The following is a 23,241-nucleotide window of genomic DNA, read 5'->3' as shown; positions in this document are numbered from 1 at the left end:
ACCCCATGGATCTCCTCAGGGTCTCCTCGGGGTCACCCCATGGATCTCCTCGGGGTCACCTCAGGGTCACCCCATGGATCTCCTCAGGGTCTCCTCGGGGTCACCCCATGGATCTCCTCGGGGTCACCTCAGGGTCACCCCACGGATCTCCTCAGGGTCACCTCGGGGTCACCCCATGGGTCTCCTCAGGGTCACCTCACGGATCTCCTCAGGGTCACCTCGGGGTCACTTCAGGGTCACCCCATGGGTCACCTCGGGGTCACCCCATGGGTCTCCTCAGGGTCACTTCAGGGTCACCCCATGGGTCACCTCGGGGTCTCCTCGGGGTGACCTCATGGATCTCCTCAGGGTCACCCCATGGATCTCCTCAGGGTCTCCTCGGGGTCACCCCATGGATCTCCTCGGGGTCACCTCAGGGTCACCCCATGGGTCTCCTCAGGGTCACCTCACGGATCTCCTCAGGGTCACCTCGGGGTCACCCCATGGGTCTCCTCAGGGTCACCTCACGGATCTCCTCAGGGTCACCTCGGGGTCACTTCAGGGTCACCCCATGGGTCACCTCGGGGTCACCCCATGGGTCTCCTCAGGGTCACTTCAGGGTCACCCCATGGGTCTCCTCGGGGTCACCCCGCCCAACATTTCTAATAGCAGGGGGGACGGACCCAATGTGAGCAAAGTGATCAGTTAAATCTTAAAATCAATTCTTAAATGTACAGGGCAGGGCAGCCAGGACTGGGCTGAGGGTTCTGTTAGACCTGGGCACACCTAGGACTCCGCCCCCTTGCTGTAATGATTCAGTGCCCTGCAGCTTCAAACTTCCCAACCTGTTGCCATAAACTGAGCTGAGTCATTATTTATGTGCCTTTCCTGTAAATGATTCAGTTGTGCAATCTCTGCTGTCCCTGTCAGGCAACACCTCAGTGGGCGGAGCTTAGATCAGCAGGATTCGAATCAGACTCCCCTAAAAGAACAGCAGCAACAACTCGACTGCACCCACCTGAGAGCAGAAAGATGGCTGAAAACTGCCTCCTTGTATCACCTGCAGGGACCCGCAGATGTTAGCTTTCAGTCATGTTTATGCATTTAGCAGATGCTTTTATCCAAAGCGACTTACAGATAGGCAGATAGGGTAAGGGGGCCTTGCCTAGGGACCCCTACTGGAGGTAATACCGATTTGAACCCAGGTCACCCACATGAAAGGTGGCGATCTTATCACTACACTATCCACTTTTAACACTTTCTTTATTGCAAAATAAATATAATTACAACAGTGAGGAAGCACAGGACAAATAAAGGATGAAAACATGCAGTGAGGCTGCATCCTCCAGAGGAAGAGCCGTCTCCACCCAATCAGAAGGTCGATGGTTTGACCTCTCTGGGCCCCACGTTGGATCCATCCGTGTATGAATGTGTGCGAATGCTTAGAATAAAGCAGCGTGCAGCCTCTATGGACCAGGATTCGCTCTTTCTTCCTTAATCTTTAGGGGAACAACAGATCAAATCTCTCCCATCACAGGTTTGACTTCCTCCCGGAAAGTTCCTTTGAACTGTCCACATTTAAAACACAGAACCAGGATGCTACCAATACATTTATTCAGCTTTTCTGGAGTACAGAGGAGCACATCAGCCAGCTGCAGTGCCAGAGCCTCTTTACAAACAGCTTCCCACAGTTAAAAACTCAAAAAGAAGCTGTGGAATGATTCATGACGTGAATATATTTAATTTTCTCCAGGATTTAGATGCTAAAACAGACGGATTTTAATACATTTTGTTGTTGTTGTGAAAGTTTTTCATCATCATCACTCTTCTTTCCTGTGAGTTATTCACTCTCTTTTGGTCGGGCCTCAGGGTGCTTTCCATTATGTGAAATTCAGATTCCTGACATCCAGCACCTCCTGTGAACCGGACGCGCACCACGGTGCACCCAGCCAGGTGCACCCAGCCAGGTGCGGCCCGCCAGGTGCGGCCCGCCACGTGTCGCACACATCTGCACATTTTCGCCTCAGACCGACATGAAGGGACTGGTCGGGCTCCTCACGCCTCACATCTCTTCCTCAGAAACTGAATGATGAAAAGCACATGACCACAGGTGTGTTTTCCATCCTTTGTCCGGTGACAGCGCAGAGCCCTGCGGGCGCTGATGACATCACTGTTAGTCGGAAAAATGAGGTTTAAAGAAACCTGGCTGATGTTGCTTCCTGTTGCGTCAGGCCCCGACCAAAGTACCCAGCATGCCGAGCAGCAGTAGCAGCGTGAGGTGTGGTAGTGCTCGGCGCGCGGCGGCAGTGACGGGCGGCAGGTGGATGCCATCTCTGTCTGAGATCATATTCTGGGCATCCTGAAGCGCGCGGACGGCGGCCATGCTGGAGTTCAGGTCTCCGCTGGTGGTCAGGTCAAAAACACAGGCTTGGTAGTAGACGTCTCGTGCGGGAAGTAGTCCGGCGCAGTGGGCCTCTGCGCCAATGGCGGCAGGCGTGATGGAGTCTGGCAGCGGGGGGCGGAGCGTGTTGAGCCTCTGTGAGGCGGGGCACCCCCAAACGCACAGCTGCAGGTCCTGTTCCGGGCCGAAGGCCTCCACAACGCCACGTGGCGAGAGGACCGAAAGGCCAAGGGAGCGGCCGGTCTGACGCACCACCAGCAGCGTCCCGATGTGAGCCGCTCGGATTTCCACATGCCGGCCGGGATTCTGCGTCCTCACCGTCAGGCTACGGTAACCCTGCCGCTCGCCGCTCCACACTGAGCCGTCGGTGAACGCGGCGGGAACGTCGTCGAGCTCCGCCTGGTACAGCTGCTGATCAATACACTGCCGCCAGTTCTTAAAGATGATGGTGATCTGACAGGAAGGAAGTGAAGGATGGAGAAAAGAGACATTTTAACATCAAATTAGAGTTTAAGGGAGTTTTGAAACGTCTGCAGCTGAAAAACGGTCAGAAATGAAGTGAAACTGTAAATGGGAAAAAATACAGACAGTTTATGAAGATAGTAAATTTAATGACCTAATAAGCATGTGGTGACATCACCGATGACATCACATTTCCACATGGTTTTCTTTCATCTTCCCTATAAACACTTCCTGTTAGCTACATGAGCTAACGGCGTCGCTGATACAGCGTTTCATTTCATTCGTCAGTTTACTGGAACTGGAACTGGAATTTAAAGTTACAGATTGGGTGGCTCATTACTCCCCTCTTCACCCTTTCTTCTCACTGCTCTGACTTAGTTCTCTGATGTTTACCTCGGGGTCACCCCAAGGGTCTCCTCGGGGTCACCTCGTGGGTCTCCTCGGGGTCACCTCGGGGTCACCTCATGGGTCTCCTCGGGGTCTCCTCGGGGTCACCCCATGGGTCTCCTCGGGTTCACCCCAAGGGTCTCCTCGGGGTCACCTCGGGGTCACCCCAAGGGTCTCCTCGGGTTCACCCCAAGGGTCTCCTCGGGGTCACCTCGGGGTCACCCCATGGGTCTCCTCGGGGTCACCCCAAGGGTCTCCTCGGGTTCACCCCAAGGGTCTCCTCGGGGTCACCTCGGGGTCACCCCATGGGTCTCCTCGGGGTCACCCCAAGGGTCTCCTCGGGTTCACCCCAAGGGTCTCCTCGGGGTCACCTCGGGGTCACCCCATGGGTCTCCTCGGGGTCACCCCAAGGGTCTCCTCGGGTTCACCCCAAGGGTCTCCTCGGGGTCTCCTCGGGGTCTCCTCGGGGTCACCCCAAGGGTCTCCTCGGGGTCACCTCATGGGTCACCTCGGGGTCACCCCATGGGTCTCCTCGGGGTCACCCCAAGGGTCTCCTCGGGTTCACCCCAAGGGTCTCCTCGGGGTCTCCTCGGGGTCACCCCAAGGGTCTCCTCGGGGTCACCTCATGGGTCTCCTCGGGGTCACCCCAAGGGTCTCCTCGGGGTCTGTTGTTTGTTTTTCGGATGGAAATCTGGTTTAAACTTTAAAGGTGTGAACTTGGGCTCACCTTGGTGAGTACTGTGGGGTACGTCCCAGTCCTTGCTGGCGAGCTGGTGGCCTGTACGTACAGGTATTCATTGTCGATGACAGGCCACGCCCCCTGCACGGCACAAGTCTGGAAGTCATTGTTAAAAGTGCGAATGTGCGGGTCACCGAACACGCTGCAGTGCAGGTACTCTGGGGTCCGCGCCTCTCTGCTGAAGAAGCTCCTCTCGTAGAGGCAGGCGTCTCCGGACAGCGTTCCCTGAGGCAGGGGCCGCGGCTGGGCTGTGGGGCCCGCCCGGGGACAACGATGCTGGATCAGCAGGTCCTCGATGCCCTGGACTGCAGAGTGGTACACGAGGTCACCTCGACATGCCCGCGCCATCTTCTTAGTGCACATGGCGTAGGAGCGCAGGGCGCTGCAGTATCCAGCGTTCACCACCTCCCTGAGGCCTGCTGCGCCGCCGCCACCCCCGCCGCCGCTGCCGCTGCCCAGGTCCAACGTTGCGGCCACAAAGTCAGAGTTACACATCAGGATACGACAGGAAGCTGTGACTGAAGAGAAGAAGGAAGAGATTCAAATGCAAACCTCATCTCCAGCATGAATCGCTAGAAAACGACAGAAAGACATCTGCAGTTTAACTGGGAAGGTTGCTTCGGGTTAGTTTGGTCTCATCAGCTTATGGTTATCCAACAGGTGTGTGTTTGTACCTTCAGGTAAACTCAGGTGAAGAAGCAGCAGAGTCAGGTGGACGCAGCGTCTCCATGGTAAAGGTACTAATGGCTGAAGCTCCATCATCAAACCGACCTCACAGGTGAACGCAACTCTGAAAGAAACCACAGATGAAGGTCTCATTAACCCGTCTGTGACGCCTTCGTTAACCACGCCACCGCCGCTGTTCCCCTCCATGATGGCGCTTCCAGTTATCTCTTTTCTCAGTGAATCCATCTGTAAATGATGTCATCGCCATTTTCTGTTAATCTGATCACCGTTTATCCCTCATCGTGGTTCCTATCGATCACTCTCAACTCAAACAGCAGCAGAAAAATACTCAATAAATCTGTGAAATTATGCCATTGATACACGTTTCAGGTTTCCTTAAATAATATCCGTGCATTGAAGCAGCGTTTAGGCGAAGCTCAGGTGGATTTGATCGACTTATCAGAGCTGAAATCTGAGCCTCGAGTTTCCAGCGGAGCACTGATGAGCAAATCTGATTCTGTGAAACATCAGAACTAAGTGGAAGAGTCAGAAGTCCTCATGAATCTGAGGTAGCCTCATCAAGGCTGGACTGGATCCAAAGCAGGGCTTTTGAGATCAATAATTCAAACTCTGAACGCTGACAGACAGAAAAGCAGCTTCACCACAGATACAAGCAAACACAAAACCCAAATCAGCAAAAGTCCTGACAGAAAAAAGCTGTTGCTTCCAAGCCGAGAGGCTTTGCAAACCGCTTCTCAGGAGGAAACGCTTCCAGATTTCTACAGGATCGATACAAAAGTCGTCTGGTTTCAAACTGCTGCAGGATAATGAGCCCAAACACACCTCAGAGCTCTGAGACAACAAGAACTGGTCAGTTTTAAGGCTTGCTTTACGACTCCCAGTGGAAACCAAACATGAGCTTTTCTGAGGATTTGATGAAGTAAAGCAGCTCTTTTATCTTCTTTTATTTGAATGATCAGCTGGGATCTGAGGCCTACCTGCTGAGTCTCTGCTGGTCTGGACAGGCATCGTTTCCGTTATGAATGTTTGTGTAGCTGCTGGTTTGTTTGACACTGACCCGTTTCTCTGTGTTGTAACGTGGACTCTCATCTGTTTACCTGTTTTTTTTTACTCCACGAGGCAAACCTCAGAGGGCAGGAGGCGGAGCTTATTGTGACATATCCACTGGCGCCGCCATCAAACAGATCGGCAGATGAAACAGGACACTGAAGGAGAGAATCTCAACCTCCAGAGAGGTTCCTCAGCCAGATCCAGAGGGCCTCAGAGGCTCCATCAGATGGGATTTAGCTTGTGGTAAAAAGATTTAAGAGCTGGAGGTAGACCCTGGTGAGGTGAATTCAGTTGAATTTACTCACTTTCTGTTTCTGACATAAATATTTTAATCATTTAAAGGGGAACTTCGGTATTTTTAAACCTTATTTCTGGCATGAAATGCGTTCATCTGCTCACCGAGAACAGTTTGGTGAAAGTCGGCGTCCTTCGGAAGATATTTAGATAACTGGAGATCCATATAACGGAGTGAACGGGGCTTAGAGGATGCAGCCTCTAAATAAGGCATTATCTGTCTTTATTTCACCAATACTTTAAGAAGAATGAATGAATGAACGTGTGCTATAGCTCTGTTAGCTCATAGCTGCTGTTAGCTCATAGCTGCTGTTAGCTCATAGCTCTGTTAGCTCATAGCTGCTGTTATGTGGCTACTTGCAGCTATAGGAGAGCTAACGGAGGGATTTCTACACAGGCACTCTACTGGGACCACTTCATCCACACGCCCCCCTGCAGCACAGTTTATTCACTCCGTGCTCTGTGACAGTCGGCTAACTTCACACAGAGTTTGCTGCTGATAGTTTTGTGCAACATGGCAGGATATTTATCAGATTTTGACAACGTGAACGACGACTTTGAGTAAGATGGACGTTCTTACCGGAGTGAATAAACTGTGCTGCAGGGGGGCGTGTGGATGAAGTGGTCCCAGTAGAGTGCCTGTGTAGAAATCCCTCCGTTAGCTCTCCTATAGCTGCAAGTAGCCACATAACAGCAGCTGTGAGATAACATATAAAGCTCTTAATGACCGAGCTCCATCACATCTTAAAGATCTCACAGTTGGATATTTCCCCAACAGAGCACTTTGCTCTCAGGCTGCAGGTTTCCTTGTGGTTCCCAGAGTTTCTAAAAGCAGAATGGGAGGCAGAGCCTTCAGTTATCAGGCCCCTAAAAGCAGAATGGGAGGCAGAGCCTTCAGTTATCAGGCCCCTAAAAGCAGAATGGGAGGCAGAGCCTTCAGTTATCAGGCCCCTAAAAGCAGAATGGGAGGCAGAGCCTTCAGTTATCAGGCCCCTAAAAGCAGAATGGGAGGCAGAGCCTTCAGTTATCAGGCCCCTAAAAGCAGAATGGGAGGCAGAGCCTTCAGTTATCAGGCCCCTAAAAGCAGAACGGGAGGCAGAGCCTTCAGTTATCAGGCCCCTCTCTGTGGAACCAGCTGCCAGTTTGGCTTCAGGAAGCAGACCCCCTCTCTACCTTTAAGATCAGGCTGAAACTTTCCTTTCTGATAAAGCTTATAGTTAGGGATGGCTCAGGTGAGCCTGAAACATCCCATAGTTCTGCTGCTATAGGCCCAGCCTGCTGGGGGAGCTCCCATGATGCACCTCTCCTCCCTCTGACATCATTGCTGTCATTAACTTGTGTTTCTCTCTCTCAGCAGGTCTCTCTGGCCTGGTGTTACGCTGATTGTTGTCCCCTCTTTCCTGTCCTCTCAGCCCCAGCTGGTCCAGGCAGATGGACCCTTCCTGGTTCTGGTTCTGATGGAGGTTTCTTCCTGTTAAAAGGGAGTTTTTTCTCTCCACAGTCGCCTTTTCTTAGCTGGGAAATACTTTTCTTGTATGAATTGGACTCATTTGGATCTTAATGACTTTGATTTAATGAATTATAATTTAATGAAATAGTTTCCTTAAAATAAAAAACTTTGCCCCCTCGTTGTGATTTTTTAAATTAATCAACAGTTTCCACTTTGACAGACTGCAGTCAGCTGACCTTCAGTGAACAGGTGTGTGTGTTATCCATCTGTTTGGCACATTTTGGGGATTTCTTTCAAAGTTCACATCTCAGCAAAAGCTGCTGTTTAAATTTAAGTTTAACTTAACATTCGATTCAGGTTGTCCAAGGCTTTGAGTTCAGTTAAATATCACAGAAATGAATGAAAGTCAAAGTACATACAAGACAGTGAAGGAGTGAGTGTGTGTGTGTGAAGGCTAAATTTAAACTGCAACTACCCCCAGAGGTCCAACACTTATAAATACACGTTATTTGTAGTGTTTCACGTATTTTTTCTGAATTTAAACACCAGGATTTCTGGTTAAATGTATTAAATCTGTAAATTTTCATGTTTTGTGACTGCGTCCCTCAAACATTCACCGTTTATCAGATACAATTATGTGAATTAAGAAGCAGTTATTAATGATAATGGATTATCTCTCCCATAATCTTGTGGTGGGGGAGTTTGGGGGATTTCTACACAGGCCTACTGGGACCACTTCGTCCATCTTACTCAAAGTCGTCGTTCACGTCGTCCAAATCTGATAAATATCCTGCCATGTTGCACAAAACTATCAGCAGCAAACTCTGTGTGAAGTTAGCCGACTGTCACAGAGCACGGAGTGAATAAACTGTGCTGCAGGGGGGCGTGTGGATGAAGTGGTCCCAGTAGAGTGCCTGTGTAGAAATCCCTCCGTTAGCTCTCCTATAGCTGCAAGTAGCCACATAACAGCAGCTATGAGCTAACAGAGCTATAGCACACGTTCATTCATTCATTCTTCTTAAAGTATTGGTGAAATAAAGACAGATAATGCCTTATTTAGAGGCTGCATCCTCTAAGCCCCGTTCTCTCCGTTATATGGATCTCCAGTTATCTAAATATCTTCTGAAGGACGCCGACTTTCACCAAACTGTTCTCAGTGAGTAGATGAACGTATTTCAGCCAGAAATAAGGTTTAAAAATACCCTTTAACATCTCACTTTCTTTGTTTTTTCACGACTGTACGTGATGCAGCATCACATGAATGCGACTGCATGACTGTCTATAAACAGAAAAGATCAAAATGGAAAACAGTGACTCATTTTTATTTTTGTTCAGTTATTGAGCTCAGAAGGAGCAACATTAAACCTAAATGAGTAAAAATGAGTAAAAACAAGTGGAACTGATAGAAAAAAATCAAGCATTTCAGGCATATTTGATTAAAAAAGGTGTTTAAAGCCAGTTTAAAACCATTTAAATTACTGTTTTCTTCTGTTCATTTGATCATCTGATGTAAATAATTCATATTTGAGGGCTGTGAACAAAGGAAAGTTTAGTGATTCGTGAGGCAGCTAAACTGAGCCTCGACTGTGTCCGTTTCACTGGGATAAATTAACTGGACTAAAGACGTTGGATCAGAACCTCAGAGATGGTATCACATGTTCCCATTCCCACATGTACGGACTGTGCCTGATTTCTGTGTTAAAAAAGGTTTTTGGGTTACAGCGTGCAAACATTCGGTGTTTATTTTAGCCTCTTACCTCCAGCAGATCCAGGATCAGAGTCCGTCCAGGACCAGAGTCCATGGGCCCAGTCTGTCCGAGGAAGGCCTCTGAGTCGACCCGCGAACGCTCTGAGCGGGTCTGTCCAGGACCTCTGGGCTCTGGTCTGAGGCTTGTGTTCACAGCTGACTGGGAGAGTCTCTAAATAAATCACCAACAGCCACCTGCTGCACGACAACTGTCCTCACACACATGCACACACTCTGCAGCAGTTTATTTTTATTTCAGACCTCCAGGAAGTCGAACTCTATTTGTAACCTGCTGTCGCTCCGTTTAACCGAAGCAGAAACTTTGCCTCCGTTAAATTCTGAGAAAACTTTAGAAGTTGTGAAAACCAATTATCCATCTGTGATTAAAGCGTTTCTGTTAGATTTGAGCTCGAAGATGTTGATCTGACGGCTGAATTCACAGGATAAACTGTCCGAGTGCAGAGAAACCAACTCATCAGGGATGAATTAAAACATGTTTAAAACTCTTAAAAAGCAGCAGAGAGCCGAAACATCACAGAGACTCATTCCCTCATTTTCAGCCCAGTTTTTTCTTTGTTCAGCCACTGAACTCTGACCTTTGAACCCTTCAGGCAGAAAAAAGGCTCCTAACTCAAGGGATGAACCAGTGTTGTGTCGACACAGAACAGACAACTTAGCAAAGAAGCCATTTTAAACTGGATCTTTAGGCACTTTGTCACAAAGACACATCATTTGTTCCCATTTCTTTAGCTGAATCTCTGAAAAACAGCAAAGAAAACACAGTTTGACAGACAGAAAATAGGATTTCTGCAGCAACAAGGTGATTCCCAAAGAGCTATTAGCTGAAAACTTGGCATATCTCAGCATGGTGTGCAGTGTGTCCTTAAAACATTTGAGGAAACTGGACAAGTGGAGGACAAAAGAAGAAGTGTCAGGCCTAAAAAACTATCTCCAGCAGATGAACAGGATCTGAAAGTGATGTCCTTAAGAAAGAGGAAAAAATCCAGCTGTGACCTGACAGGACCTGAGAGATGCATCTGGACCTTCAGCTGATCCATCTACTGTTGGCCCAAGCCTCATCAGAAATGGTCTCCATGGAAGGGTGGCTGTCAAGAAGCCGTTCTTAAAGAAGGGAAACAGGGAGAAAAGGCTGAGCTGTGCCAAATGACACAAGAAGTGGACTGAAAATCAGTGGCAGCAGGTCTTATGGAGGGATGAATCCTCCCCAGAGCCAGTAGAAGTGATCATCCATCCATCATCTGCTGCTTCTCCGGGGGTCGGGGGGCAGCAGCTTTAACAGAGAAACCCAGGCGTCCCTGTCCCCGGCCACTTCCTCCAGCTCTTCCGGGGGGACCCCGAGGCGTTCCCAGGCCATAGTCTCTCCAACGTGTCCTGGGTCTTCCCCGGGTCTCCTCCCAGTGGGACGGGCCCAGAACACCTCCCCAGGGAGGCGTCCAGGGGGCATCCTAACCAGATGCCACCTCATCTGACTCCTCTCAATGCGGAGGAGCAGCGGTTCTACTCCGAGCCCCTCCCGGATCACTGAGCTTCTCACCCTGTCTCTAAGGGAGGCCCAGACACCCTGCGGAGGAAACCCATTTCGGCCGCTTGTATTCGCGATCTCGTTCTTTCGGTCTCTCCCCACAGCTCGGGACCATAGGTGAGGATGGGAACGTAGACTGACCGGTAAATAGAGAGCTTCGCCTTCTGGCTCAGCTCCTTCTTCACAGACGGGTCGGTGCAGAGCAACACTGCAGACGCTGCACCGATCCGCCGTCAATCTCCCGCTCCATTCGTCCCTCACTGTGAACAAGACCCCGAGATACTGGAACTCCTCCACCTGGGGAAGCATCTCATTCCCGACCCGGAGAGAGCGTTCCACCCTTCTCCGGCTGAGAACCATAGTCTCGGATTTGGAGACGCCCTGACTGCACCTAGAAATTCTGTCCATAAAGGTTAGGAACAGAATCGGTGACAAAGGGCAGCCCTGACGGAGTCCAACTCTCACCGGAAACGTATCCGACTTACTGCTGGCAATGCGGACCAAACTCTGGCACCGGTCATACAGAGACCGAACGGCCCCTATCAAGGGGTCCGGCACTCCATACTCCCGGAGCTCCCCCCACAGGACTCCACGAGGGACACGGTCGAACGCTTTCTCCAAGTCCACAAAACACATGTAGACTGGTTGGGCGAACTCCCATAAACCCTCCAGGATCCTGCCGAGGGTATAGAGCTGGTCCACTGTTCCACGGCCAGAACAAAAGCCACACTGCACCTCCTGAATCCGAGGCTCGATTATCCGACGGATCCTCCTCTCCAGTACCCCCGAATAGACCTTACCAGGGAGGCTGAGGAGTTTGATCCTCCTATAGTTGGAACACACCCTCCGGTCCCCCTTTTTAAAGAGGGGGACCACCACCCCAATCTGCCAGTCCAGAGGCACTGTCCCCGATGTCCACGCGATGCTGCAGAGGCGTGTCAGCCAAGACAGCCCTACAACATCCAAAGCCTTGAGAAACTCAGGACGGACCTCATCCACCCCCGGGGCCTTGCCACCGAGGAGCTTTTTGACCACCTCGGCAACCTCAGCCCCAGAAATGGGAGGCCCCGTCTCCGAGCTCTCCGACTCTGCCTCTTCCGAGCACGTGTTGGTAGGATTGAGGAGGTCCTCGAAGTACTCCCCCCACCGACTCACAACATCCCTAGTTGAGGTCAGCAAAGCCCCGTCCCCACTGTAAACAGTGTTGACTGTGAGCCGCTTCCCCCCCCTGAGATGGTGGATCAGAATCTCTTCGAGGCCGTCCAGAAGTCGTTCTCCATGGTCTCACCGAACTCCTCCCAGGCCCGAGTTTTGGCCTCAGCAACCACCAAGGCCGCGACCCGCTTGGCCTGCCGGTACCTATCAGCTGCTCCCAGGGTCCCACTGGCCAAAAAGGCCCGATAGGACTCCTTCTTCAGCTTGACGGCTTCCCTCACCGCTGGTGTCCACCAGCGGGTTTGGGGGTTTCCACCACGACAGGCACCGACCACCTTACGACCACAGCTCCAATCAGCCGCCTCAACAATGGCCCATTCGGACTCAATGTCCCCCACCTCCCCCGGGATATGGTTGAAGCTCTGCCGGAGGTGAGAGTTAAAGCTCCTCCTGACGTTCCCAGCAGACCCGCACAATACCTTTGGGCCTGCCAGGTCTGATCGGCATCCTCCCAACAGCGGAGCCAACTCCCCACCAGGTGGTGATCAGTTGACAGCTCCGCCCCTCTCTACACCCGAGTGTCCAGGACATACGGCCACGAGTCCAACGATACAACCACAAAGTCATCGAACACCGAAGGGTGTCCTGGTGCCAAGTGCACATATGGACCTTATGCCTGAACGTGGTGTTCTCTCTTAGCTTAGTGGCCCTCAGCCTCTTGGTTGGGCCCCTCCAGCAGGCCATGAAATAAAGCTGAAAGCTTGAGAGATGACTGAAGGAAGAAAGTTCTAAATATACATTCAGGTCTGACGTGTGTTTGGTCAGGATATGATTTTAATACATGTTAAGAATGTGTTGCCACAAGTAAAAGGATCAAAACTCTGCTGCATTTATGTTGAATTTAGGATCCAAAGCAGCAACATTTTGATTTATGTGCAGCAACTGATTCCATTATTTCAGGAGAAGCTCGTCTGCTTCATTTAAAGTTCTGTGAAGAAAGAAGCTGACGAGGAACTGGAGCTTTAACACAATGATTCTTTGTGAAAGTGAAGCTAAACTTCTTTCCAGAGGGATTAAAAGAAGAATCAAGCCGTATTTTAACCATGAAGACTGGTGTGAAACAGCTTCAACACACTTCCTGCTCTCACATGTTTCCTTGTTCCCTCCCCTTCAGATCTGCAGGCAGATGATGGGTGTAACCAGCAGCTGGTTCACTGATTGGCTCAGAGCTCAGACTAGTTTCAGCTTTCAGGAAGTGAAACTCACCGAGTCACTGATCTGAGAGGAGAAATGGCTCAAAAAGGAGTTCAGCTGGACCGAGAAAGCTTCTCTTGTTCGATCTGTTTGGATCTGCTGAAGGATCCGGTGACTATTCCCTGTGGACACAGCTACTGCAGGAACTGTATTAAAGGCTTCTGGGATGGAGAGGATCAGAAGGGAATCCACAGCTGCCCTCAGTGCAGGCAGACATTCATACCGAGGCCTGTCCTGGGGAAAAACACCATGTTAGCTGATTTATTAGAAGAACTGAAGAAGACTGGACTCCAAGCTGCTCCTGCTGATCACTGCTATGCTGGAGCTGAAGATGTGGCCTGTGATTTCTGCTCTGGAAGAAAACTGAAAGCCTTTAAGTCCTGTTTAGTCTGTCTGGCCTCTTACTGTGAGAATCACCTTCAGCCTCATTATGATGTGGCTCCATTAAAGAAACACAAGCTGGTGGAGCCCTCCAAGAACCTCCAGGAGAACATCTGCTCTCTTCACGATGAGGTGAAGAAGATGTTCTGCCGCTCTGATCAGAAGTCTATCTGTTATCTCTGCTCTGTGGATGAACATAAAGGCCACGACACAGTGTCAGCTGCAGCAGAAAGGACTGAGAGGCAGAGAGAGCTGGAGGGGAGTCGGCAGCAAATCCAGCAGAGAGTCCAGGACCGAGAGAAAGATGTGAAGCTGCTTCAGCAGGAGGTGGAGGCCATCAATCAGTCTGCTGATAAAACAGTGGAGCACAGTGAGAAGATCTTCACTGAGCTGATCCGTCTCCTCCAGAAAAGAAGCTCTGAGGTGAAGCAGCAGATCAGATCCCAGCAGGAAACTGAAGTGAGTCGAGTCAAAGAGCTTCAGGAGAAGCTGGAGCAGGAGATCACTGAGCTGAAGAGGAAAGATGCTGAGCTGCAGCAGCTCTCAGACACAGAGGATCACATCCAGTTTCTGCAGAACTGCCCCTCAGTGTCAGCACTCAGGGAGTCTACACCCTCATCCAGCATCAAGATCCGTCCTCTGAGGCACTTTGAGGCTGTGACAGCAGCTGTGTCAGAGCTCAGAGAGAAACTACAGGACATCCTGAGAGAGGAATGGACCAACATCTCACTGAGAGGCACTGAGGTGGATGTTTTACTGCAGGAACCAGAACCAGAGAGCAGAGCTGGATTCTTAAGATATTCATGTGAAATCAAACTGGATCCAAACACAGCACACAGAAAGCTGTTCCTGTCAGAGGGGAACAGAAAAGTGACATTTATGCGTCAACCTCAGTCTTATTCTGATCATCCAGACAGATTCAGTGAACATCAGCAGGTCCTGAGCAGAGAGAGTCTGACTGGACGCTGTTACTGGGAAGTGGAGAGGAGAGGGTTAGGAGCTGCTGTATCAGTCGCATACAAGAACATCAGCAGAGCAGGAAGTGAGCATGAATGTAGATTTGGTTATAATGACAAATCTTGGGCATTATATTGTTACCCAGACAGTTATGTATTTATGTACAACAACAAGGAAACCTCCATCTCAGGTCCTGTATCCTCCAGAGTCGGAGTGTACCTGGATCACAGAGCAGGTATTCTGTCCTTCTACAGCGTCTCTGGAGCCATGACTCTGCTCCACAGAGTCCAGACCTCATTCACTCAGCCGCTCTATGCTGGGATTCGGCTTTATGGTTACCATGGAGCCACAGCAGAGTTGTGTGAACTGGAATAAAGGTATCCTGTCAGCTCTTTGCTGTTTATTTGCTGCTTTTTCCTGTGTTTGTGCAGCCATGGAGGAAATCACTGCTAATGATGAGTTTTATTCACAGAAATGTTTCTCCACATGAAAATCTAAACTTCTCTGAGCTCTAAATGTTAGTTGGATGCTTGTGTTGATGTGTCTGTATGTTGTTGTTTCTCTTCCACTTCATGGAGCCCAACAGAGAGACCAGCAGACCGTCCTTTATCACAGACTCTGTTCACATCTCATCAATTATTCTGTAGCTACACTGACTTTGATCAGAAAGCTTGTTTCAGGCTGTGTTGGATAATAAAGGATCAGACCAAATATTCCCTTTAAAGCCGTTTCTGCCTCATATTCTGCATTTATATCGATGTTTTAACCATGTTTCAGTATTTCACTGCAGCCATTTCCTGTTTTCATGGAAATATTTTAAGAAATGAGGGCTGGATCAGGACTTTTCAGACATTTTAGAGTGAAAACATCAGAATTTTAAAGGAAAATCAGAGGCAATACAGAGTAAATAAAGTTATTCAAGCTTCACTGCAGTTTGAGCCTCAAAGCAGGATGTAACATCAGACTTTTGTGGATATTCAGCCACGGACCGACACTGTAAATGTTCAGTTTTCTGTGAGTGAGGCGTCCTGCAGTAGCAGAAAACGGACAGCAGGGGGCAGCGCCGACTCGCTGCAGCGGTTTGACGTCACAGAAGTGATTTTAGGTCAGAAGTCTGAAGGAGGCGACCCCGGAGCTCCACCTGCAGCTGCAGCAGGTGAGAACGGACCCCGCCCCTCCTCTGCTGGCCAGGTTGCCCCCCAAGAAAGCACAGTTTAGCAGGTGGAGTTGTTGGCCCTTTAAGCACGAAGCGGGGCCCCTCCACGCTTCACTGAGCAGCTCTCAGGGCCTTTTGTTAGAGTTTGGAGGTGGGAGGGGGCAGAGTGGGGCGGCGCTGGGGGGCTGTGAGCATTGCTGTGGACCGAGACCCTCCACAGACCAGAGACTGCAGGGCGACACAGTCAGAGGCTGCAGGGAGAGGTGAGCGTCTTTTTGCTTTTAAACGAACCTTTATTTCTATTTGTTTGACCTTTTCAGGAGAAGAAAAATCGGCATTTAAAAAATGTTTCTCACAAGTTGAGCTCAGAACTGTGAGTTTGAGACGTTGAAATGTTAAATTATCAGAATTTAACAGGGAAAAAACTGGAACTAAACCTGAAATTATGAACATATTTCCATTGAGATGTGACCTGCTTATCTCTAATGGTCTTTATTTCAGAATGTTTTATATCACGAGTCTTCAGTTGTTTTATATATTCTTTTAACAAATTTAAGATTTTTTCAGCTAAGCAGCAGTAACAGAGACATAAAAACATAAATGGGCTACTAATTTGCATAAAAAGCACGTTTACTTCTGAATATAATGTGTTTTAATGAGTTTTCTAAACAACATATTTAGTTCTCAGCTGCAGGTTTCCTGGAAGCATCATTTAAAGTGTTTAAAATGGCCAAATATGGCACAGTGGTGTGCATTTAGAGCATCTGGCACATGTTGGTAAAATAAATATGTAAAAGCTGCGGCTGCTTTGGATAAAGGCAGAAATAAAAATGCTAATAAAGATTTTAGAGTGCAGACGCCATCTTAAAGTGAAACTGAAGCTACAAAAATCATATTTAAAGCAGCAAAAGCGTAACAAACGATGTGGAAACACGATAAAACAAGTCCAGCAGCAGGTGGTCACTATTCAAACCTCCAGTTTTAGTTAAATCCTGTCCAAATCTGAGCATCTTTACTCAAGAATTAGTTTAATAAAGTTAGAAACATTCAATCCTGCAGTCAAGAAGAGAGAATACTTCAGTCCACGTTCAGCCAGCTCAGTACGATTCTCTGATTTTGGTTCATAAGTTTTAATCCTGTGCTTCAGAAAACCACAGCTGAGCGTCACGGCCGTGCGTAATGGCTGCGGAAACCTCCCATGATGCATCTGAACATCTCCTCAGCCTCCAGCTGGTCCAGGCTTCCTGGTTCTGGTTCTGATGGAGGTTTCTTCCTGTTAAAAGGGAGTTTTTTCTCTCCACAGTCGCCTCGTGCAGCTCAGGACGGGGATTGGACCAGAGGGAAGTTGGTTTCCTTAGCTGGGAAACTTGGCTTGAATTGGATTTTATCTTTGAAGTCCACAAAGTACATAAAACCGCCCAAAAATCCGTGTGAGATGAGACAGCGAGCCCATAAAACAGTGATTAAAAGAGTTGTGCTTTTCTGTTCCTACGGCCGGACGGAAGCAAAACAAACTCCGAACATTCGTGATTAACCAGTCTTTAAAAAAAAACAACATATCAAATAAAAGGGAAGAACGGATTAAACCGATTAAACATAAAAGCACACGTTAAAATATCCGAGTTTACGATAAAAGCGCTGAGATATTCTCTCAGAGTTTCTTCCAGCTGATAAAGATCATAATAGCTGCGGTTTGCTGTTCAAATAAAACTGAACTGAATTTAACCGGCTGAGACTATGGTTCTCAGCCGGAAAAGGGTGGGATGCTCTCTCCGGGTCGGGAATGAGATCCTTCCCCAAGTGGAGGAGTTCCAGTATCTCGGGGTCTTGTTCACAGTGAGGGACGAATGGAGCGGATCGGTGCAGCGTCTGCAGTGTTGCTCTGCACCGACCCGTCTGTGAAGAAGGAGCTGAGCCAGAAGGGGAAGCTCTCTATTTACTGGTCAGTCTACGTTCCCATCCTCACCTATGGTCCGAGCTGTGGGGAGAGACCGAAAGAACGAGATCGCGAATACAAGCGGCCGAAATGGGTTTCCTCCGCAGGGTGTCTGGGCCTCCCTTAGAGATAGGGTGAGAAGCTCAGTCATCCGGGAGGGGCTCGGAGTAGAACCGCTGCTCCTCCGCATTGAGAGGAGTCAGATGAGGTGGCATCTGGTTAGGATGCCCCCTGGACGCCACCCTGGGGAGGTGTTCTGGGCCCGTCCCACTGGGAGGAGACCCGGGGAAGACCCAGGACACGCTGGAGAGACTATGGCCTGGGAACGCCTCGGGGTCCCCCCGGAGGAGCTGGAGGAAGAGGCCGGGGACAGTCTGGGTTTCTCTGTTAAAGCTGCTGCCCCCCCGACCCCCGGAGAAGGAGCAGATGATGGATGGATGGATGGATGGATGGATGGATGGATGGATGGATTTCCTTTTAAAATCCAAATAAAGCTCCTCCAACTTCCCTTCAACCCTTATTCTCATTCCATGATCGTGTCTATTTGGTGGTGCAAACGATATCTTTAACTTTCACACTGAGAAAACAGTTTTTTCATTTCCTTGAAGCAATAATAATCCAAATTAAGGCTTTTTTTCACACTTTGTGGTAAAAAAAAGTAACGTTATAACATTCTTTCTTCTGTCATTTCATACCGGAAACAAGTTTTAGAGGCGATTTATGCACTAATCTTTGAAAAGTCAGCAGAAAATGTGCTTTACCAAATACTACAGCAGGATGTTAAAGGATTAATACGCAGAAAGCGTCCGGCTCCATTCGTGTTGCTGTGGTTCAGGATTAAATTAGTTTCTGAATGTTTTAATCGTGCAGAGATTTTATTTTATCATTTTTTTCTGCTTCTTCTGACGTTATTTCAGTTTAAAACAACTTTTCCACAGTTTCGCTGTGTAAATATGAATAATTAGGAGCACTGAGTCAGTTCTGACATAATATCTACAAAATACACAAATGTTAGCTTTTAATTTGTTAGTTATTAATATAACAGTGAACTGAAACAATATTTTAATACCCTTCAAATTAAATTTGAGCCTAATTTTAAGTAACTGTATTCCAACTCATAAAGTAATAACAAAGCATATTGTTCGGTTAATAAAAACGTGTGGAAAATGTGATAGTTGAAATTCAAATAATTTCCCCTCTGGGATTAATAAAGAATTTCTGATTCTGAGCAAATTAACTTAATATTGGCAGCACTGATAGATTTTAGGTATTTTTATAGAACAAAGTGATTGTTAGTTAGTTAATAATCAGCCACAGTTTACTTTAAGTTACACGACGGTGTAATAAATCACTTTATATTCTGCTTTTATACCATTTAATTGAACCTAAAACAGGTTTAACCTCAGCCCTGTAATAATAAACTTTGCCCTCGGAGCTTTTTTCATTTTACCGTCTGACCACCAGCATCATTTTCTTCCTCCTAAAACCTTAGTTTGCCGAGTTCCCGTTCAGCTGAGCAGGAGAAACACTCAAACTCTTCATGTAAAGGACACGAAAGCCCTCGTTAACAGTCTGCTGAACTCATTTCTGAGACGCTGCTCGCTGTTTTTTGTCTGGTTCCTCCAACGGGACCAAGTCCTGCAGGTCTTTCAATCAGTTTAGCTGAAATAAATCACATTAATCACTTGGTTTAGTCCACTTTAACGTCCTCTGAACTGTGTTTCAGGGTGTGTGGTGTGTTTCCTCCCAGGGTCGGGCAGGTCCGGGATGTGGTGCACTGTTGTCATGTGCCCCCCCCCAATATTGCACTCGTCCCGGCCTCCCCGGCCCAGGGGTCACGACCCCCACCTCCGGACGGCCAGGAGTGACGCAGCGCTGCAGCTCGGAGACGATGGCTTCAAACTGTATGACGTCCCCCAAAAACCTTTAAACCCTGTTGGCTGCAGACGGGGCGGGAGACAAACTATTTAAGGGAGTTTAAGGCCCACAATGTAGAACAAATCATACATTTCTCAAAAATTCACCCTCCAAGGAAGACTTGTTCTGTGTTGTAATGTTAAACAATATTAATATGATCAACTCCAAAGGCTCGTAATGTGGATGGATCGCTGTTATGGCCATAGGACGGTAACATTACCTGCATGAATTACGTATATATGTTTCGCTAATCTGTCCTGCAGACGTCTCTTAGTCCTGCAAGTGTTTAAATAGAGAGTGTCTATAGATGACAAAATTTTATGTTAGCCTCACTGATGCTAACACCAGCATATGATGGATAGCAGAGGGAGCATCTGATCCAGTGAGTCACCAGCCTAGAGAAGCTAGTCGTTAGCCTCGCTGATGCTAACACCAGCATCTCCTTACTAATGGTTAGCAGAGGGAGCATCTGATCCAGTGGGTCACCAGCCTAGAGAAGCTAGTTGTTAGCCTCGCTGATGCTAACACCAGCATCTGATGGATAGCAGAGGAAGCATCTGATCCAGTGGGTCACCAGCCTAGAGAAGCTAGTCGTTAGCCTTGTTGATGCTAACACTAGCATCTCCTTACTCATGGATAGCAGAGGGAGCATCCGATCCAGGGAGTCTCCAGCCTAGAGAAGCTAGTCGTTAGCCTCGCTGATGCTAACACCAGCATCTCCTTACTAATGGATAGCAGAGGGAGCATCTGATCCAGTGAGTCACCAGCCTAGAGAAGCTAGTCGTTAGCCTCGCTGATGCTAACACCAGCATATGATGGATAGCAGAGGAAGCATCTGATCCAGTGGGTCACCAGCCTAGAGAAGCTAGTCGTTAGCCTTGCTGATGCTAACACCAGCATCTCCTTACTAATGGATAGCAGAGGGAGCATCTGATCCAGTGAGTCACCAGCCTAGAGAAGCTAGTCGTTAGCCTCGCTGATGCTAACACCAGCATCTCCTTACTAATGGATAGCAGAGGGAGCATCTGATCCAGTGAGTCACCAGCCTAGAGAAGCTAGTCGTTAGCCTCGCTGATGCTAACACCAGCATATGATGGATAGCAGAGGAAGCATCCGATCCAGTGGGTCACCAGCCTAGAGAAGCTAGTCGTTAGCCTCGCTGATGCTAACACCAGCATCTCCTTACTAATGGATAGCAGAGGGAGCATCCGATCCAGTGAATCAACAGCCTAGAGAAGCTAGTTGTTAGCCTCGCTGATGCTAACACCAGCAACTCCTTACTAATGGATAGCAGAGGGAGCATCCGATCCAGTGGGTCAACAGCCTAGAGAAGCTAGTTGTTAGCCTCGTTGATGCTAACACCAGCATCTCCTTACTAATGGATAGCAGAGGAAGCATCCGATCCAGTGAATCAACAGCCTAGAGAAGCTAGTTGTTAGCCTCGCTGATGCTAACGCCAGCATCTCCTTACTAATGGTTAGCAGAGGGAGCACCCGATCCAGTGGGTCAACAGCCTAGAGAAGCTAGTCGTTAGCCTCGTTGATGCTAACACCAGCATCTCCTTACTAATGGATAGCAGAGGAAGCATCCGATCCAGTGAGTCACCAGCCTAGAGAAGCTAGTCGTTAGCCTCGTTGATGCTAACACCAGCATCTGATGGATAGCAGAGGAAGCATCTGATCCAGTGGGTCACCAGCCTAGAGAAGCTAGTCGTTAGCCTTGTTGATGCTAACACCAGCATCTGATGGATAGCAGAGGAAGCATCTGATCCAGTGAGTCACCAGCCTAGAGAAGCTAGTCGTTAGCCTTGTTGATGCTAACACCAGCATCTGATGGATAGCAGAGGAAGCATCTGATCCAGTGGGTCACCAGCCTAGAGAAGCTAGTCGTTAGCCTTTTTGATGCTAACACCAGCATCTGATGGATAGCAGAGGGAGCATCCGATCCAGTGAGTCACCAGCCTAGAGAAGCTAGTCGTTAGCCTCGCTGATGCTAACACCAGCATCTGATGGATAGCAGAGGAAGCATCCGATCCAGTGGGTCACCAGCCTAGAGAAGCTAGTCGTTAGCCTCACTGATGCTAACACCAGCATCTCCTTACTAATGGATAGCAGAGGGAGCATCTGATCCAGTGAGTCACCAGCCTAGAGAAGCTGGTCGTTAGCCTCGCTGATGCTAACACCAGCATCTGATGGATAGCAGAGGAAGCATCTAATCCAGTGAGTCATCAGCCTAGAGAAGCTAGTCATTAGCCTCACTGATGCTAACACCAGCATCTGATGGATAGCAGAGGAAGCATCTAATCCAGTGAGTCATCAGCCTAGAGAAGCTAGTCGTTAGCCTCGCTGATGCTAACACCAGCATCTGATGGATAGCAGAGGAAGCATCTAATCCAGTGAGTCATCAGCCTAGAGAAGCTAGTCGTTAGCCTCACTGATGCTAACACCAGCATCTCCTTACTAATGGATAGCAGAGGGAGCATCTGATCCAGTGAGTCACCAGCCTAGAGAAGCTGGTCGTTAGCCTCGCTGATGCTAACACCAGCATCTGATGGATAGCAGAGGAAGCATCTAATCCAGTGAGTCATCAGCCTAGAGAAGCTAGTCGTTAGCCTCACTGATGCTAACACCAGCATCTGATGGATAGCAGAGGGAGCATCTGATCCAGTGAGTCACCAGCCTAGAGAAGCTAGTCGTTAGCCTTGTTGATGCTAACATCAGCATCTGATGGATAACAGAGGAAGCATCTAATCCAGTGAGTCATCAGCCTAGAGAAGCTAGTCGTTAGCCTCGCTGATGCTAACACCAGCATCTGATGGATAGCAGAGGAAGCATCCGATCCAGTGGGTCACCAGCCTAGAGAAGCTAGTCGTTAGCCTCACTGATGCTAACACCAGCATCTCCTTACTAATGGATAGCAGAGGGAGCATCTGATCCAGTGAGTCACCAGCCTAGAGAAGCTGGTCGTTAGCCTCGCTGATGCTAACACCAGCATCTGATGGATAGCAGAGGAAGCATCTAATCCAGTGAGTCACCAGCCTAGAGAAGCTAGTCATTAGCCTCACTGATGCTAACACCAGCATCTGATGGATAGCAGAGGAAGCATCTAATCCAGTGAGTCATCAGCCTAGAGAAGCTAGTCGTTAGCCTCACTGATGCTAACACCAGCATATGATGGATAGCAGAGGAAGCATCTGATCCAGTGGGTCAACAGCTTAGAGAAGCTAGTCGTTAGCCTCACTGATGCTAACACCAGCATCTCCTTACTAATGGATAGCAGAGGGAGCATCTGATCCAGTGAGTCAACAGCCTAGAGAAGCTAGTCGTTAGCCTCACTGATGCTAACACCAGCATCTCCTTACTAATGGATAGCAGAGGGAGCATCTGATCCAGTGGGTCAACAGCCTAGAGAAGCTAGTCGTTAGCCTTGTTGATGCTAACACTAGCATCTCCTTACTAATGGATAGCAGAGGGAGCATCTGATCCAGTGGGTCACCAGCCTAGAGAAGCTAGTCATTAGCCACGCATCCAGGAGAACAGGCGGCAAAATTAATCGATGCGTTCAAAGCCAGAAAACCGCTGGGTGCTCTATCATCATCATCATTTTGTCCCGTGTACTTTACGAAGTTATACTTACGAATAAAAAGATGTAAAAGACTGATGCTGTTCTTTACTGTAATCAGGAGTGTTTTTCAGTTGTTTTTAAGGAATATCTTCAGCCTGAGTCTGTAAGAATCATGAAACATG

The 23,241-nt window shown here is 48.7% G+C and overlaps 3 protein-coding genes across 5 annotated transcripts in view; 2 read left to right on the top strand and 1 right to left on the bottom strand.

The window, feature by feature from the left end:
• LOC140315905 (tripartite motif-containing protein 16-like) overlaps nt 1-23,241 on the top strand; it is a 190,593-nt gene that overhangs the window by 50,107 nt on the left and 117,245 nt on the right. The gene's annotated exons all lie outside the window — the stretch shown is intronic.
• hjv (hemojuvelin BMP co-receptor) lies at nt 1,229-9,358 on the bottom strand. 3 transcript variants are annotated; one of them, XM_072393510.1, is made up of 4 exons: nt 9,207-9,358; nt 4,643-4,758; nt 3,957-4,486; nt 1,229-2,833 (listed from the first exon to the last, which is right to left on the bottom strand). In XM_072393510.1, exons 2-4 carry the CDS (start codon nt 4,728-4,730, stop codon nt 2,207-2,209), a joined length of 1,245 nt encoding a protein of 414 aa, XP_072249611.1. In that variant the 5' UTR covers nt 4,731-4,758; nt 9,207-9,358; the 3' UTR covers nt 1,229-2,206. The 3 variants fall into 3 exon arrangements, with proteins under 3 accessions (XP_072249611.1, XP_072249612.1, XP_072249610.1); XM_072393511.1 differs by lacking the exon at nt 9,207-9,358 and adding an exon at nt 5,633-5,894; XM_072393509.1 differs by lacking the exon at nt 9,207-9,358 and having other exon boundaries at nt 4,643-5,624.
• On the top strand, nt 13,104-15,160 carry LOC140315898 (tripartite motif-containing protein 16-like). The gene has a single exon (XM_072393508.1). It carries the CDS (start codon nt 13,185-13,187, stop codon nt 14,859-14,861), a length of 1,677 nt encoding a protein of 558 aa, XP_072249609.1. The 5' UTR covers nt 13,104-13,184; the 3' UTR covers nt 14,862-15,160.

Source organism: Leuresthes tenuis, unplaced genomic scaffold (assembly GCF_036924035.1).
Source record: "Leuresthes tenuis unplaced genomic scaffold, fLeuTen1.0.hap1 SCAF_10, whole genome shotgun sequence".
Taxonomy (NCBI): Eukaryota; Metazoa; Chordata; class Actinopteri; order Atheriniformes; family Atherinopsidae; genus Leuresthes; species Leuresthes tenuis.
The sequence above is the reverse complement of the archived record's forward strand: the minus strand, read 5'-3'. Positions and strand labels throughout refer to the sequence as shown.